Below are 14,192 nucleotides of genomic sequence, written 5' to 3' on the forward strand. Positions count from 1 at the left end.
TCTCACATAATCCTGTGTTCCTAGCAAGTGGCATCGTTAAGGAGAGGTTGAAATAACTCATGACTTGCACGACCAGTGACACCGCATCTGTCGCTTATGGTTGGTGACGCTGGTATTCGCCTCGCCCGAGTTGTGTGATCAAATTGAGACAGTGTTCATTGAGTCTGCACGTCATGGTGATTGTTCTAACTTTCTTCCCGTCACCGTAAGGCAATTTGAGGCGGCTTGACGAGCTCCACCATCCGTGAGCAGATCCCTGCAGTGAAACGCATTCTTGGAGGCTCTGCACTTACATTAAGCAAATCTGACACTTCATGAACCCATTGTATCTGCGGCACGTTGCAGCAACAGGTGGCACCGTCAGGCCAGACTATGATGCACAAGCAGCTGTGACGGAGAAGAGTCTGTCAGACGTGTCTCGACAACACAGTAAGAAGCCGCCGAAGGCACCTTGTAACGCCCAACACTGCCGTTCGCCTTCGTTGTTGAATATTTGTAGCTATTAAGAGTGTGTGGTCATACGAAAGACAAATCTTCACTTGATTTGAGTACATGGACTGTCCAAGATCAAAATCTAAAAGCCGAATCAACTTGCTATCTCCCAATTCATCATTTCAATCACACTTCATGTGACTTGACCATCCTTCAATACTCTCGACTCTTCAGTTTCTGAACCTGCCACAAACCCTTGCTCAACACCACCATGGACAGAATGGATCGTCTCAGCACTGCAGAGCAACTTCTTCGAGATCTCGAAAATTCCAGTCGACGCCCTCTACGTCGAAGATCGACAGGAGAAATCCGACATGATATGAATCTCATGCAGACACCGGTATCCCAGCTCTTGTCTATGTCTGATACGGAGACAGAGGAGAACTGTCCTGATGCCGACACATCTCCTGTCCAGGGCGAGGCTTGGATGGCAGAATTGGACTATTTTTCTGGCAATCATCACTTGGTATTCTTGGGCCCACGATGGCATATTCGAGGCTCGGATCAAGGGGGTTGAAGTTATATGTCGCTTCGCTCTCACTGCCAGTACGTCCCCCCCACCCTATTCGAAGAGGTGTGGTGTTGCGAGGTTAAGCGGCCATCGCTCTGACAAACAAAATAGTTTTCACTCTTGCCGCTGCTTTTTGGACTCGGGTTGAGCTCCAAGCATGTCGATACACGCCCTGGTACGCCCTATATCAGAGTAAACTGCCCAACAAAGTGGAATGCGACCTGGACTACACGTCAATGATTTTCCCCAGCCTCCTGTTCCGCTCGCTGAAGCGAAAGCACTACTTCCTGTTTTTGGTTGCAATAATATCATTGTTGTTCAAGATTCAGATTGTTTTATCCCCTGGTCTGTTTCGGGCGGCCGATGTCGAAGTTGGCAAAAAACAGCACTCTCCTGCTCATGGATGCTTTCACCTTGCCCCAAAACTACACTGTCGACTTTGAAGTAACGCACACTGCGTGGTATGTTGCTCTTAACATTCGCAATTTCAACGTTTCTTATCCTTTTGGAGCAACAAAAGAGGCTGCCTACCAACGTTTCGCGGAGAGAGGCTGCGAAAATGCCACCCTGACAGCAACCGTCGAGGCTCTCTTCATGGACTTTCAGTGCCTTAAGCTGGAAAGCTTCAAGACAGTGGATCGTAAAAACGAGGACACAACGAGACTGGAGTTTGTCCTCGATCTGAAGTTTGAGGGATTTCGCACCGTACCCTTCCACGTCTTCAACGTGGGAGCGATGACCTCGAAGGACCTAGCGTATTGGATTTACAACGACACCCTGAGCGCAGGACAACGCTGCTCCAACATACCTCAAGGCCGACAATTTATTTATTTGATCACGAGTTTCAATCGCTTGCTACCATCTACTGACAGTACCCATACTATTTTCCCCGAGAAGGTGTCCGCGATAATTTGCGGGTCCGATGTTCGACTTTCTCGAGCAAAGGTTAACGACAATGGGACAAACCCCACCTTGAAGGAGATGATGAACATCTCTCAGCAACAACTTGACGTGGATATCTGGGCAATGATTGTCAAGCCCTTTCCTCAAGGGGAATACGACTTGAATTGGCGTCCGGAGACGAACTTCGCCGGCATGGAGGACTGGACCAATCCAGTTTAATATTGGCAACATTTCAATAGCGGAACGAGGTCGGTAGTTGGCAGGCTGGGTCCCTTGAACACAACTGAGGTACTCTATGAATCTGTAACCGGACTTGCCAGTCATCTTGGGATTCTATTCGGACACTACCGCATGCGACAAGAACACGATACGATGACTGATTTCGAAATCAAGCACAAAACTAAAAGAATTATCATCCACTTCCCAACAGCTATCCATGGTTGGCACCTTTGGCCTCATGATATTGATTACGGGTCTTATCATTGTGCGCCATCAAAGAGATGCGAAACCCTTACACATGAATCCCACCACACCTTTAGGAAGTCTAATCTTCTTACATGACCATCCAATTGTCGCTAATCGAATTCTCGACCTCCAAGAAGAAGACCGACTTGAATCTTGGCCTAGAGATGTCTCTGTACCATACGTCATGAGGTCATGGATACGAGTCATCTTCACAGTTACAGTCGTAGGCGTCTCAGTGGGAATCATAGCAGTCTTTGTCACATCTCAGACTCAAGCTGGAATAGGCACACCGGGCGGCTACTGGTACCTGCTCTGGACTTCTCTCCCAGTCCTGACGATGCTCGGCATTTCTTTATATATCAGCTCATCCGACACAGCGTCAAGAAATCTTTGGACCTTGCATTTCCTTTCGATAAAGTCATCGTCGGTCCAACAGCTTCACTTCTCGATATTGGACATGTCTGGGCCTCGTGCTATGATCACCGCTTTGCAGATGAGAACCTGGTCGATATTAACGTCACAAACCTTAACTTTACTCTGTGCATTCCTAACAGCTATCGGGTCCATTCTATTTACAGTGGACTGGAACCTTGTGCCAAAAGACCTGCAGCTGCGACAGAATAGTTGGTTTGCTGACAAGACCATGGCACAGGGAGTCCCGAAGTATGATAGGAACGTATGTAATCTTCTTATTGGGAAGGGAGAAGGGGATTTTCCATATCCCAAAGGCACTTACGACAACTTCATCTTTCCCGATATGACACTACCAACGATTCCCAGCAAAAACGTCAGCTTTGAGGTTGAAGTGACGGCAGCAAGTCTGGAACCGCTTTGCACCAGAGTCGCAGACGAGACTGGCAACTTCCGGATCAAAGAAGTGGAGCACTCTAATGAAAGGGGCTCCTGGATTATCTATTCTGCAGACATACATTTCGACATCATTATGCTGAACGGAGCTGTAATCAAGATTAACGAAAGCGTATTCGTTGGAGACAATGAGACCACAGCGACAGAAAGAATTTTCGCTTTGGGGGACAGGATCTCAACAACCACACGACTTTATCTTTGGGGCAGTTGGAAGCTGAATTTTGAGGACATATCTTTTCTCCGAACCTGGCACTGCGGTTATTCTTGGAAGAAAACAGTCATGAATGTCGACATGACTGTGGTGGACAACGAGTTAGTGATCGACCAGAGTCGCCCTCCTCGTCCAGTCGAGGGGACTACAGAGCCATGGAACCCGCAATTCAGCTTTACCAATTACGGTTCACAACAAGATTTCCGGCCTGACTCAAGCGAGGACAGAAATCGGACTTTCGATATGGACAAGGAGATGATACTTGCGTTGAAGCCGTATGGTCCTCTAGAGCTTGAAGCTCTGGGCAATTCGTCACGAGAAGATGATGTCAAGGCGGTTGTCAATCAGAACTGGGCCTTTTTACATACCCAAGTTGCGAACAAAAAGAATCGTCTAAGCCTCAACGAGTCGGCTATCTCAGTCAACCTTCCTCCGGGAGGTCTACCACCCGTCAAAGCGAAACTCACCGACCACAGTAGAAGGCGACTTTTCCAGAATCCAGTCGCAACCTACTTGATATTGGTGATTCTGGGCTTGGTTATCGCAGTCCATATTCTGATGTTGGTGCCCAAGGCTGTCAAAAATCGACTGGGCTGGGAAGCAGAGCTGCTCAGTATGGACGTGGAAGGACTGGCCCCGGACGGATTCAATAGCATTTCGCGAATGGTCACTCTTCTGCACTCTTCGAACGCCATACAATACATGCCGTCCCAATCTCTCTCGCAAGATGAGCTATTCGAACAACTTGAGCATCTGCGGTTTCGACTTGGTTGGTTTGAGAAGCAAGTCGACAAAACACGGCATTTTACAATTGGCGTGGAGGGCGATGCGGGCTTTGTTTTCTTGGGTGCGCCAAGAGAGATAGAAGTCGAACCAAAGCCAGCGTCACCTCGGCGTTATTTCGGATGGTTGAGCTGTGGTGAGAGAGCATCCTGATTACGCCGTCTTCTCCTCCTACTATCGGGCAAATGAGGGTTGAGGTTTTCTATCTATCAGTGCAACTCGGACTGCTGGGTTAAGCAAGTCTAAGGAAACACGTATAGCGGCTTCATAAATGTCTCAAACTTCCAGACGGTTCCATCTATTCAAGTAGCGGCTCTTGTTGGTAAACGAGGGCCTGGAGACATAGTAGTATTTCTGGTTGCTGGTCCCAGCTCCCTAGTCGTGGCTTTCTAGTAGTGGCTACTATGGCGTTCGGCGAGGCAAATTGTTCCGGAGAGGCAGACACAACAACGTGTCACGCTCCCCTGTATCTTTGTGGCACGACAAGAGACTTTCTTTCTCCTACGCACGATTCACGATACCTTCTCTCTGCCCGTTCTGTGCAAGTGTATTTATCCGTTTTGGTAATTGTTCGCCGTGATGTCGTCCTTGAAGCTGAATAGTCGAGTTCGTATCCGTTTCTAAGTAGTCATTCGTGATAATTTGGGGGCCGAAGTCAATACGTGTATGCTGCAACGTTGAAGAGATGAGAGGGAGGACCTAGTCTTATACCAAGCCTTCCAGTTGTGGCACTCGAAGCTTGCTCCAACGACCCCTGAATGGGGCGAGACCGAGACCGAGAGCGAAGCTTGCAGTGCTTGTGGATACCGCTAAGTAAGGCCAGAACCTTAAAATACAAAATACAGCCAATATCTAATCGTTTCCCTTCGAGAAACGGCAATTGTCACTGAAGATGACTCGCTAGTGCGGTTTGGTCATCCCTAATACGTGTATGACCTGGGGCTGTGATATACGTATCGGTGCAAGATCTCCACCATGGAGACAACCATTCATGGTTAAACGGTTTGAAAAATTGGATCGGATCTTCGGGGAACCTCAAACGGAACCACAGGGCTGAAGGCTTGACGTGCTGCCAATGCCGGGTAGGCGGCCCCCCTCCCCCCTTTGGGCCCCTTCTTCTCCGGTGATTCCAGACCATGTTAACCACTCTTTGTTCCCCTCCCCTCCCTTTCGCATTCTTACACCAACATCTATCCCACCCCTCGGACTCGCAAGAGAGAGAGAAGGCGTCCAAAGCGATCCAAACACACCTTCACAAGGCGTCCTACGCCATCATTGCTTTGCCGCCCACACAATGGCGAAGCTCCCGAGTAGCCAGGTTCGTCGAGTCGACTCTGACAGCTCATCAATAAGTTGGTAAGTCAAATACGCCGTATCCAATATGTGACCTCTCGCCTGTTGCCCTTCACCGAAAAAGAAGTGGGAAGCGAACATGACAGGGCGGCCAAAACAAAAACGAAATCTCGATAACCCCCATCCCACATCATGCAGCAAACTAACGAAAATCCTTCCTGTCCAGGGGCCTAGACTACCTCCAAGAAGAGAAAATCGCGCCTCTCACCTGGATCGAGTCGCCCGTCTCCTCGGCTGATGAAGATACGGGCGAGATCCGCCTCTTTGTCCGGCACAATGCAAACACCATTGAACTCTTCTCCGACCTCTTTTTTGTCGCCAACCTCGAGACATTTACGCAGACGCACAGCATCACCGACTTGTCCAGCTTAGCCGCCTATCTCGGCTTCTTCGCTATTATCTGGTTCACCTGGTTCCAGATCACGTTGCACGATGTCCGCTTCTCCATCGACTCGGGGTACGAGCGAATGTGCAAGATTCTGCAGTTTTGCCTATTTGTCGGCTTCGCTCTTGTGGGGTCTTCTTTCAGTCCCGGTACGAAAGAACACAACAATGCGGTATGTCAACCTTCTCCTGTCAATGTATCCCGATCATCTTGACATGAACGGAAGCCTCGGAAATCTTGATGCTGATAGTGATACCATGTAGAACTTCCAACTCTTGTGCAACATCCTCTTCGCTACCCGCCTGCTCCTCGTAGCACAGTACTCCGTGGCCCTCCACTTTGTCCGCAAGAAGACAAAGGCCTTGAACTGGCCGCTTTCTTTGACCATTGTCCTCTTCATCTTCTCTGGTGGATCCTTCTACTCCATGACGCCGGCCTTCTCGCCCGAGTCCGGCAACGGCCTGGGCATCTACTACGTCTGTAACATCATCCTCGTGATCGAGGTAGCCATCACTCTGGGCCTGTCGTCCATCTGGAAGAACCTCAGCTTCAAGCACACTCACTTGACGGAGAGGATGGGCCTCTTCACCCTAGTCATCATCGGCGAGGGTGCCATTGGCGCCACCAAGGTCGTCGGCGTCATGATGGGCGACACCGGTCTCCGGCTCGACGCCTGCCTCATCGTCGGCTGCATCGTCTTCATCCTGGCATGTTACTCGTTCATACCACACTCTCCTCGGAAAGTCTAACTCAACCACCCTAGATGTTCAACTGGATGCTCTACTTCGACAACCCTCCCGAATGCAAATTCGGCACCGTCCGCCAACAAATCTGGGCCGTCCTCCACTTCCCCTTCCACCTCGGCATGATCGGCGTCGTCGAAGGCTCCCAACAAATCGCCCTCGCCTGGCAGGTCCTCAGCTACTTCAGCGACTTCTTCTCCTCTGTCCGCAACGCCTGCGCAACGGAGCACCAAGACGGCCAGGCCCTCACAACCTCCATCACCACGGCCTTTGAGAAGCTCAAGATGCCAAACAGCGCCGAGATCCGCAACCTCATCCCCTTTGTCTACCAAGAAATCTACCGAATCGGCAACACGACGGATATCTGCGCGCCGGCCAATATCACGGGCACCGACTCCCTCTTTGTGCCTCCCGGTTTCGAACGTCTCACCAAGAGCGTCCTCGGCGTCTTGTTCGAGTCTTACAACGGCGTCACCGAGGACGGCGACGAGGATCCGGGTGAAATTGCGCACCCGGCTTACTCGACCGTCTACATCTACTACTGGTCCTCTTTCCTTTTTGTTGTCGCCTTCTTCGCCGTCTTCATCCTCATTACCCGACACAAGGACCGTCCGATGAACATTTTTGACAAGGCCGCTGTTGCAACCCGCGGTTGTGCCGCTCTATTCGCCTTCGCCATCACCGCTGGCGCCGCGTCCGAGAGGTTTATCTTTTCTTACCTCAAGAGCGGCGCGACGTTACCTACCGTGGCTGCTCTCCTCCTGGTGATTCTTGCCGTGGATCGCTTCACAAAACATCTCAGTGCCAAGACCCTGCGGCGGAACTTGACTGAGGGATCCGAGTTCTGGGAGAGAGGTTTGGCGGAGAGACAGCTTTCAGAGAAGTCGTTGGCAGGGAAGTCTTGACACGTGCACTCAAGACATTCCGGAGAGTCCGTCACAGCCTTCGTGTAAAGAACAACTTCCGACCGTTACTTATTTCATATTTCAGTCTGTACACCATAACGGCCTCACCATAACGGCCATCAGCGGGAAGCGGGGGTTTTTGGAAGGTAGAAGGGGTCCAGTCGTGACTCGACAAGTTCCTTTTGTATTAAAATTATGTCCAGGATTCAAGGACAACGAAGGGCATAGAGTCCACACGCTACAAGGCGTTTTCAGGGCTAGTACCTGTCAATTTAATCGCTTTAATGACTCCATCGAGGAGCTGGTTTCTACTTCTGTTCATGCTACCCGGTTTCTCAATCGTTGGACATTGTCTTGCTGTCTGCCAGTCGTCTCGAGCGGTATCTCCTCTCCTTGGGCTGGTTGGTCTAACAAGCCAGGGTTTCCTCGATCGACGCCGAGGACGGCTGCTTTTCTCTCGTCACTCAGATGATGTTCTGATACGAAGAGGTTGAGCACCAACGCCAGGCCCGAAAATGCGACATACTGCGTGCTTTCGTTAGCATTGAGTAAAGGGACGCAAACTTAACGCGGATTCTCGAGGCTATCGGTAATACGACACCTGACGATACTTTGGCATTGAGCATTCTCACTTACCATGATCCAAACTGTCTTGAGCGCTCTGAAGTAAGCCTGCCGCACAGGAACCTGCTGATCGGCGGAAAGCAAACCAATATCCTCAACATGGGCCGATGCATTCTCTCCATCAAACTGGCCAGCCAGCTCACCACCAATGACCTCAGCCAAACCCAGGTTCTCGGCCTTCATCTGGTTCTGAAAGACAACCCCACCAACAACGACAGAGATGGCCGTCGCAATAGACCGCAAGAAGCCCATAGTAGCCACCACAGCAGCGGTATCACGGACGGTAGTCGCAGCTTGCGCAGCCAACACCGGCGCCTCGATGTTCAGCCCCACGCCGATGCCGGTAAGGATCTGGAACGTAAACAGCTTCGCCAGGTTCTTGTCAAACTCGAGGTTGATGAGCAAACCCGTACCGGAAATCAGAAGTACCTGCGCCGCATACATAAGAACTCGATACCGCCCCGTCCGCTGAATAAACACACCAGCACACGCTGCAGATAACGAGCAAGACACAATCAGAGGCAGCATATACAGCCCGGACGTCAGGGCATTGGCGCCCAGCACAGCTTGGGAGTAGAGCGGTAGGTAATACGTGATACCGATAAAGACGTACGCGTTGAACGCGAAGACGCTGTATGCTGCCGCTTTCGACCAGCTTGAAAGCAGTCGAAGGGGCAGAACGGGGTTGGCGGCGAATTTCCATTCGTTTACGAGGAAGATGCCGATGGCAACGGCGCCGAAGACGATGAGGCAGATCACGGTAGCGGAGGACCAGGGGTGTACGACGTCGCCGAAATCGAGGGCGAGGAGGACCATTAGGGCTCCGCCCATGCAGAGTGCGCTTCCTGTCCAGTCTATGGCTTTTAGGCCTGCTAGAACTGGGGTGTTGGGTGAGGGGAGGTCGAGGAAGAAGACGAGGACGATGAAGACTACTCCGCCGATGGGCACTTTGAAAGTCAATTATCGGTAAATTTAGCTTTTGTGGAAGACTTACGATTGATCCAGAAACACCATCTCCAGCTATAAGAAAGGTGAAAGAGTCAGTAGAAGCAACAACAGCCGCGCCAGCAAAACTTACTTCAGCCGGGTAGTAAACACCCCACCAAGCACCGGCCCTACCGCACTCCCAACAGCCCAAATAACAGACGTGACGGCAAGATACAATCCCCTATCCCTCAGCGAAAACAAGTCGCAGATGATGGTATTCACCATGACGCCCATCCCCGACGCACCCACACCCTGGACCGCGCGGCCGGCAATCAGGGCATCCATATTCGGCGCCAGCGCGCACAGCAGGCTCCCCGTCAGGAAAATGGTCAGGGCCAGCAGAATGATGGGTTTCCGGCCCCAGAGGTCCGCGACGGAGCCCCAGACGGGGGTGACGGCCGTGAAGCCGAGAATGAAGGCGGAGCCGACCCAGATGTAGCCGGCGACGGAGTTTAGGGAGGCGACGATGTTGGGGACGGCGGTGGTGACGATTGTCATGTCGAGGGCGGAGAGGGTTGCTGAGAGGCAGAGGGATGTCATTGTGAGGGTTATGCTTGTTCCTGAGAGCTTTGGGGCCAAGGCGCCGGGAGTGTTGGGGAGTGGCGGGTCGGAATCGGGGGCGGTGCTGAGATGTTCATTTTGGATGGGAGGGGTGCGGTTGAAAGAGACGGGCGGCTCCTGGAATTGCGATGGCGATGGGCTTTGATGGCGATTCTCGTCGGGAGGTCCTCGTCGCGATGGTGTTGTGCTTCCGAGCTTGCCGCCTCCACCATCCGCAGGAAAGATAGCCGCGAGACCCGAGGATATGCTGGCCATTTTTCTGTCGCAAAAGTCTGAGGGGTGTGGTATTCAAAGACTAAAACTTGATCTCCCGTGGACGGAATGTTCTACGAGATGAATTAATGATTACGTTTGCTCGTTCGTAAGAGTGGCGTGACGATGTCAGAGGAAGTCGGTGGCCGGATAATTAACTCAACCGATGCAATTAGTCAGTAAGGATTCAATTGAGCAGCGTCAATTCAAGAAATAAACGCGAGTAGGATGGCCCAAGACACTGTGTAATCCTTGGCTGACGCTACTGCCGGTGTTGGGGAACATGTAAGCCGGTGCGTTACGGTCGGGGATCACACTTGGCCTTCCCATGTTTGCCTAATCCTCACACAGGCGGGGTGACGCCTGACTCTAGGTAACATGTAACATGTTGAATGTCGCGACGCTCCCGCAGGGATTTATAAGATCAGGTCTGCGTACGATATCAATGTGCTATCATGGCCAAGGCCATTTCCAAATTACAGACTACTAAGCAACCCAGACAGCAGCGTGAACCATCTCCAAACTGCCTAGCAGTGAGAAAGCCCGTCTCTTTTACCATGGATCCATTGATTTTATGCATTCATCCATTGTTTGGTTACCGAGTCGTTTCTTCCTTGACTCAAATAGCCGAGATGGTCTCCGTCGCCCGAAAACTTGAGCCCCGGAAATCCCCCGCCCCGGCCGGCCGGATCTCGGCACAGCCCATCGGCCAACCAGGCCGAAAACGGGCGAAGGCTCCGTCCGGGCCCTGGCCGGATCTGACTGCTTGCAGATTAGTCCAACACGAGGTGCCTTAGTCCTGCATGCAACAAGGTCGGTTAACTCGGACGCTACAGTCAAAGTCTTGCCTACGAGATCCAAATCATATTGTTGCCTTGTAATACGGGATGCCTAAGTAGGGGATTTGTGGTGTTTTGCATTCCACGACAGATCCATCCAATCTTTGCTCAACATCACAACAGCACCGGGTCTTTGCCGAAGGCATCAACGAACTGTTGCTCCATCAAGCTCTCCCTGGACCCAACAGTCCCGTCGTCCAAGGTATCTGACCGGCCGACGACCCGCCTGCCCCTCTGATATCACCCCTGCACCAACACAATCGCGAAAGTTGAAACCAACAAGTGGGCGATATTACCCCGCCAAACCAGCAAAACCGCTGCCTAAACACCAAGCTTTCAAAAGATCACGACATCCCGCTCTTGGCATCGACTCCCGACACCTCACACCACACCCGTAAGAGCAACTCTCAACACAACCCTCCATCAATCTCAATTCATCACCAAAAACGACCACCATGGACCCCTCCCCCCGTAACCCGCCGCAACTAACCCCCCTCTTCACAACCACCCCATCCCAAATCCTCACCACAATCCGCACCCTCATAACAACCCACCGCGCAGCCCAATCCTCCATAACCTCAACCGTCCTACCCCCGGACGCAACCTACGGCAACACCCTCCTCCCCCTAGCCCACGCCGAGAACGCCCTCTACGCAACCTCCTCCCTCCTCCTCTTCCACAACGCAGTCTCCCCAGACCCAGCAACCCGCGACGCCTCCTCCCAAGCCCGCTCCCTCATCCGCGACGCAGAACTCGAATCCGCCACAAATGAAGCACTCTTCACCCTCGTCGACGCAGTCTACAACGACACCACCGAAACGCGCTACCTAAACCCAGAAGCCAGAAACTACCTCCACAAAAAACACAAAGAATTCGTCAAAAACGGCCTGCGGATCGCCGCCGGCCCAGGCCGGGACCGCTTCCGCGCCATCCGCGCCGAGATCGAGACCTTGACCGCAGGGTTTGCAAAGAACCTCGCCGAAGCAGATATCTCGCTTTACTTCACCTCGCGGGAACTAGACGGCTTTCCCCCCGACACCCTCGCCCGCCTGGAATCCGGAGACGACAACACCGAGACGGCGGGTAAACTCCGTATCAAAATCCCCCTCCATCTCTCCCAGCTTCTCCGCACCGCGCACCGTCCCAACACCCGCCGCCGGGCCCGGCTAGCATACGACACCCGCTGCGCCGCCAACGTCCCCATTTTCAGGCGCGTCGTCCTGCTCCGCCATGAGGCTGCCCGGCTGCTGGGGTACCCTGACCACGCGACGCTCGCCATGGAGGATAAGATGGCTGGATCCCCGTCCCATGTCACATCCTTTCTCTCTTCTCTACGAGAAAAGCTAGTCCAGGGCGGACGCGACGAAAAGGAACGTTTACTTAAACTTAAGAGGCGTGATGTCGAAGACGAGAGAGGCGAGATTTACGACGGGAAGTTGTATACCTGGGACACGGCGTATTATACCAACCTCTTGCTACGAGAGGGGTACGCTGTTGACCATGAGCTAATTGCAGAGTATTTCCCGCTCGAGCAGACCGTAGAAGGCATGCTCAGCATCTTTGAGAGGCTTTTCAGGATGGAGTTCTGCGAGGTTGTTGGGAAGGAGGCGAGGGATGCCTTGTCGAGTTCAGGTAACGGGGAAGATATCGTCTGGCATGAGGACGTGCGACTTTTCTCCGCGTGGGATTCTGCTGGTGAAGGAGGCGAGTTCTTGGGGTATCTTTACCTTGATCTCTACCACCGGGATGGGAAGTATGGAAATCCGGCGAATTTCAGCCTCGGGCCTGTAAGTGCTCCCTTTCACGAACCAGAACACCACAAATCCTCGAATCTTGATCTTGTCCTCTATTTGGGCAGACCCAAAGACTAACAATCCCCAGGGCTTCACAAACCCAGACCAAACACGCACACACCCCTCCACAGCCCTCCTCTGCTCCTTTCCCCCTCCCTCCCCTTCTCCCTCCTCCTCATCTACATCCTCCTCATCTACATCCTCCCCAACCCTCCTTCGCCACGCCGACGTGGTAACCCTCTTCCACGAACTAGGCCACGCAATCCACGACCTCGTCTCCCGCACCCTCTTCGCGCGCTTCCACGGGCCCATGGGCACCGTTGTCGACTTCGGCGAGGCGCCCTCCCAAATGCTCGAGAACTGGTGCTGGAGCGCGGAGCAGCTACGGGGACTCGGCCGGCATTATTCGTATCTGTCTGAGGATTGTTTGGAGGATTGGCGGGAGAAGCAGATTGCCAGAGCGGTGCCTGGAGAAGAAGGGGCGGGGGCAGGTATAACGCAGCCTCCGGAAAGGATCCCAGAGACCATCATTGAGGACCTGGTTGCCGCGAAGCATGTTGGCCAGGGGCTGGGGACGCTGCAGCAGCTTTTCATTAGTGTCTTTGATATGGCTGCTCATCAGTTACCCTCCTCGACCATCACGCAAGAGGAACCATCCACTACCGCCGCCGCCGATGCCGTCGAAGGAGAAGCCGCCGTAGACTTCACGACGCTCTGGAACAGTCTCCGACGAGAAATCGTCCCGACGGACGATCCGCCTATCCTACCGGGTGACGACACCAACTGGGGACACGGGTATACTAACATCGGACACTTGATGGATGAGTACGATGCCGGGTTCTACGGCTACTTTTTGTGAGTTTCTACTCTTCTTTTTCCTGATCTCGTGACTCTCATATCTGCCCAGGCAAGCATGGATGAAATTTCACTAACGGAGTTTGTGTTTGTGACAAATAGCTCACAAGTCTACGCGCAAGACATATTCTCAACAGTCTTTGAAGCGGACCCCATGAGCTCGGAAGCAGGGCGCAAGTATAGGTACGGCGTCTTGGAGAAGGGGGGCGGACAGCCCGAGATGACGACGTTGTTGGAGTTCCTTGGTCGTGAGGTCCGGATGGAGCCCTTTTATGAGGAACTGGGATTATCGGCGTAAATTGACCATTTCGTTTGGGAAGTGGTGGTTTCTAGAAGATGGCGAGTATCCCTGGTGGTTGCCAGGATGCCCAAGGTGCCTACTTAGGATAGGTAGAAACAAGTATAATCCGGCGACAGGAGCCTCTAGGGTGCGAATTGAGATGCCATGACAATTCTAGAATCTTATCTGATTATTGCCAGAGAAAGAATACATCGCACACGAGGCAAAGGAAATGAAGACAACTCTAAATTGCTAATGATTCTATGGTGGGAAAAGAGTGCCAAGGTGCTGGTACTGGAGGTTAAACTACTGCAAAATCCAAAGGTCAAGTCAAGCCAACCACGTCTCTTCATAGTATCTGGAGAGGCTTCACTGGCTATTCA

At 52.4% G+C, this 14,192-nt stretch overlaps 5 protein-coding genes across 5 annotated transcripts; 4 read left to right on the forward strand and 1 right to left on the reverse strand.

The window, feature by feature from the left end:
- Positions 1 to 1,402: 1,402 nt before the first annotated feature.
- BDP81DRAFT_392055 (uncharacterized protein) lies at positions 1,403 to 2,125 on the forward strand (the record flags this gene model as incomplete). Its single annotated transcript, XM_060587651.1, has 1 exon — positions 1,403 to 2,125. One exon carries the CDS (start codon positions 1,403 to 1,405, stop codon positions 2,123 to 2,125), a length of 723 nt encoding a protein of 240 aa, XP_060447210.1.
- A 430-nt stretch (positions 2,126 to 2,555) lies between these two features.
- Positions 2,556 to 4,385, forward strand: BDP81DRAFT_315510 (uncharacterized protein; the record flags this gene model as incomplete). Its single annotated transcript, XM_060584093.1, has 1 exon — positions 2,556 to 4,385. The coding sequence occupies one exon, from the start codon at positions 2,556 to 2,558 to the stop codon at positions 4,383 to 4,385; it is 1,830 nt and encodes a 609-aa protein (XP_060447211.1).
- A 1,141-nt stretch (positions 4,386 to 5,526) lies between these two features.
- BDP81DRAFT_513878 (uncharacterized protein) lies at positions 5,527 to 7,618 on the forward strand (the record flags this gene model as incomplete). Its single annotated transcript, XM_060595825.1, has 4 exons — positions 5,527 to 5,588; positions 5,752 to 6,142; positions 6,234 to 6,677; positions 6,734 to 7,618. The coding sequence occupies 4 exons, from the start codon at positions 5,527 to 5,529 to the stop codon at positions 7,616 to 7,618; spliced, it is 1,782 nt and encodes a 593-aa protein (XP_060447212.1).
- A 151-nt stretch (positions 7,619 to 7,769) lies between these two features.
- On the reverse strand, positions 7,770 to 10,175 carry BDP81DRAFT_344483 (putative MFS transporter). The gene is made up of 4 exons (XM_060586071.1): positions 9,321 to 10,175; positions 9,237 to 9,262; positions 8,255 to 9,189; positions 7,770 to 8,143 (listed from the first exon to the last, which is right to left on the reverse strand). Exons 1-4 carry the CDS (start codon positions 10,043 to 10,045, stop codon positions 7,937 to 7,939), a joined length of 1,893 nt encoding a protein of 630 aa, XP_060447213.1. The 5' UTR covers positions 10,046 to 10,175; the 3' UTR covers positions 7,770 to 7,936.
- Positions 10,176 to 10,983: 808 nt separating this feature from the next.
- BDP81DRAFT_404631 (metallopeptidase MepB) lies at positions 10,984 to 14,157 on the forward strand. Its single transcript, XM_060588913.1, has 3 exons — positions 10,984 to 12,668; positions 12,763 to 13,529; positions 13,632 to 14,157. Exons 1-3 carry the CDS (start codon positions 11,337 to 11,339, stop codon positions 13,825 to 13,827), a joined length of 2,295 nt encoding a protein of 764 aa, XP_060447214.1. The 5' UTR covers positions 10,984 to 11,336; the 3' UTR covers positions 13,828 to 14,157.
- The last annotated feature ends 35 nt before the right edge of the window (positions 14,158 to 14,192 follow it).

This window comes from Colletotrichum phormii (assembly GCF_030913505.1).
Source record: "Colletotrichum phormii strain CBS 102054 chromosome Unknown BDP81scaffold_6, whole genome shotgun sequence".
NCBI lineage: Eukaryota > Fungi > Ascomycota > Sordariomycetes > Glomerellales > Glomerellaceae > Colletotrichum > Colletotrichum phormii.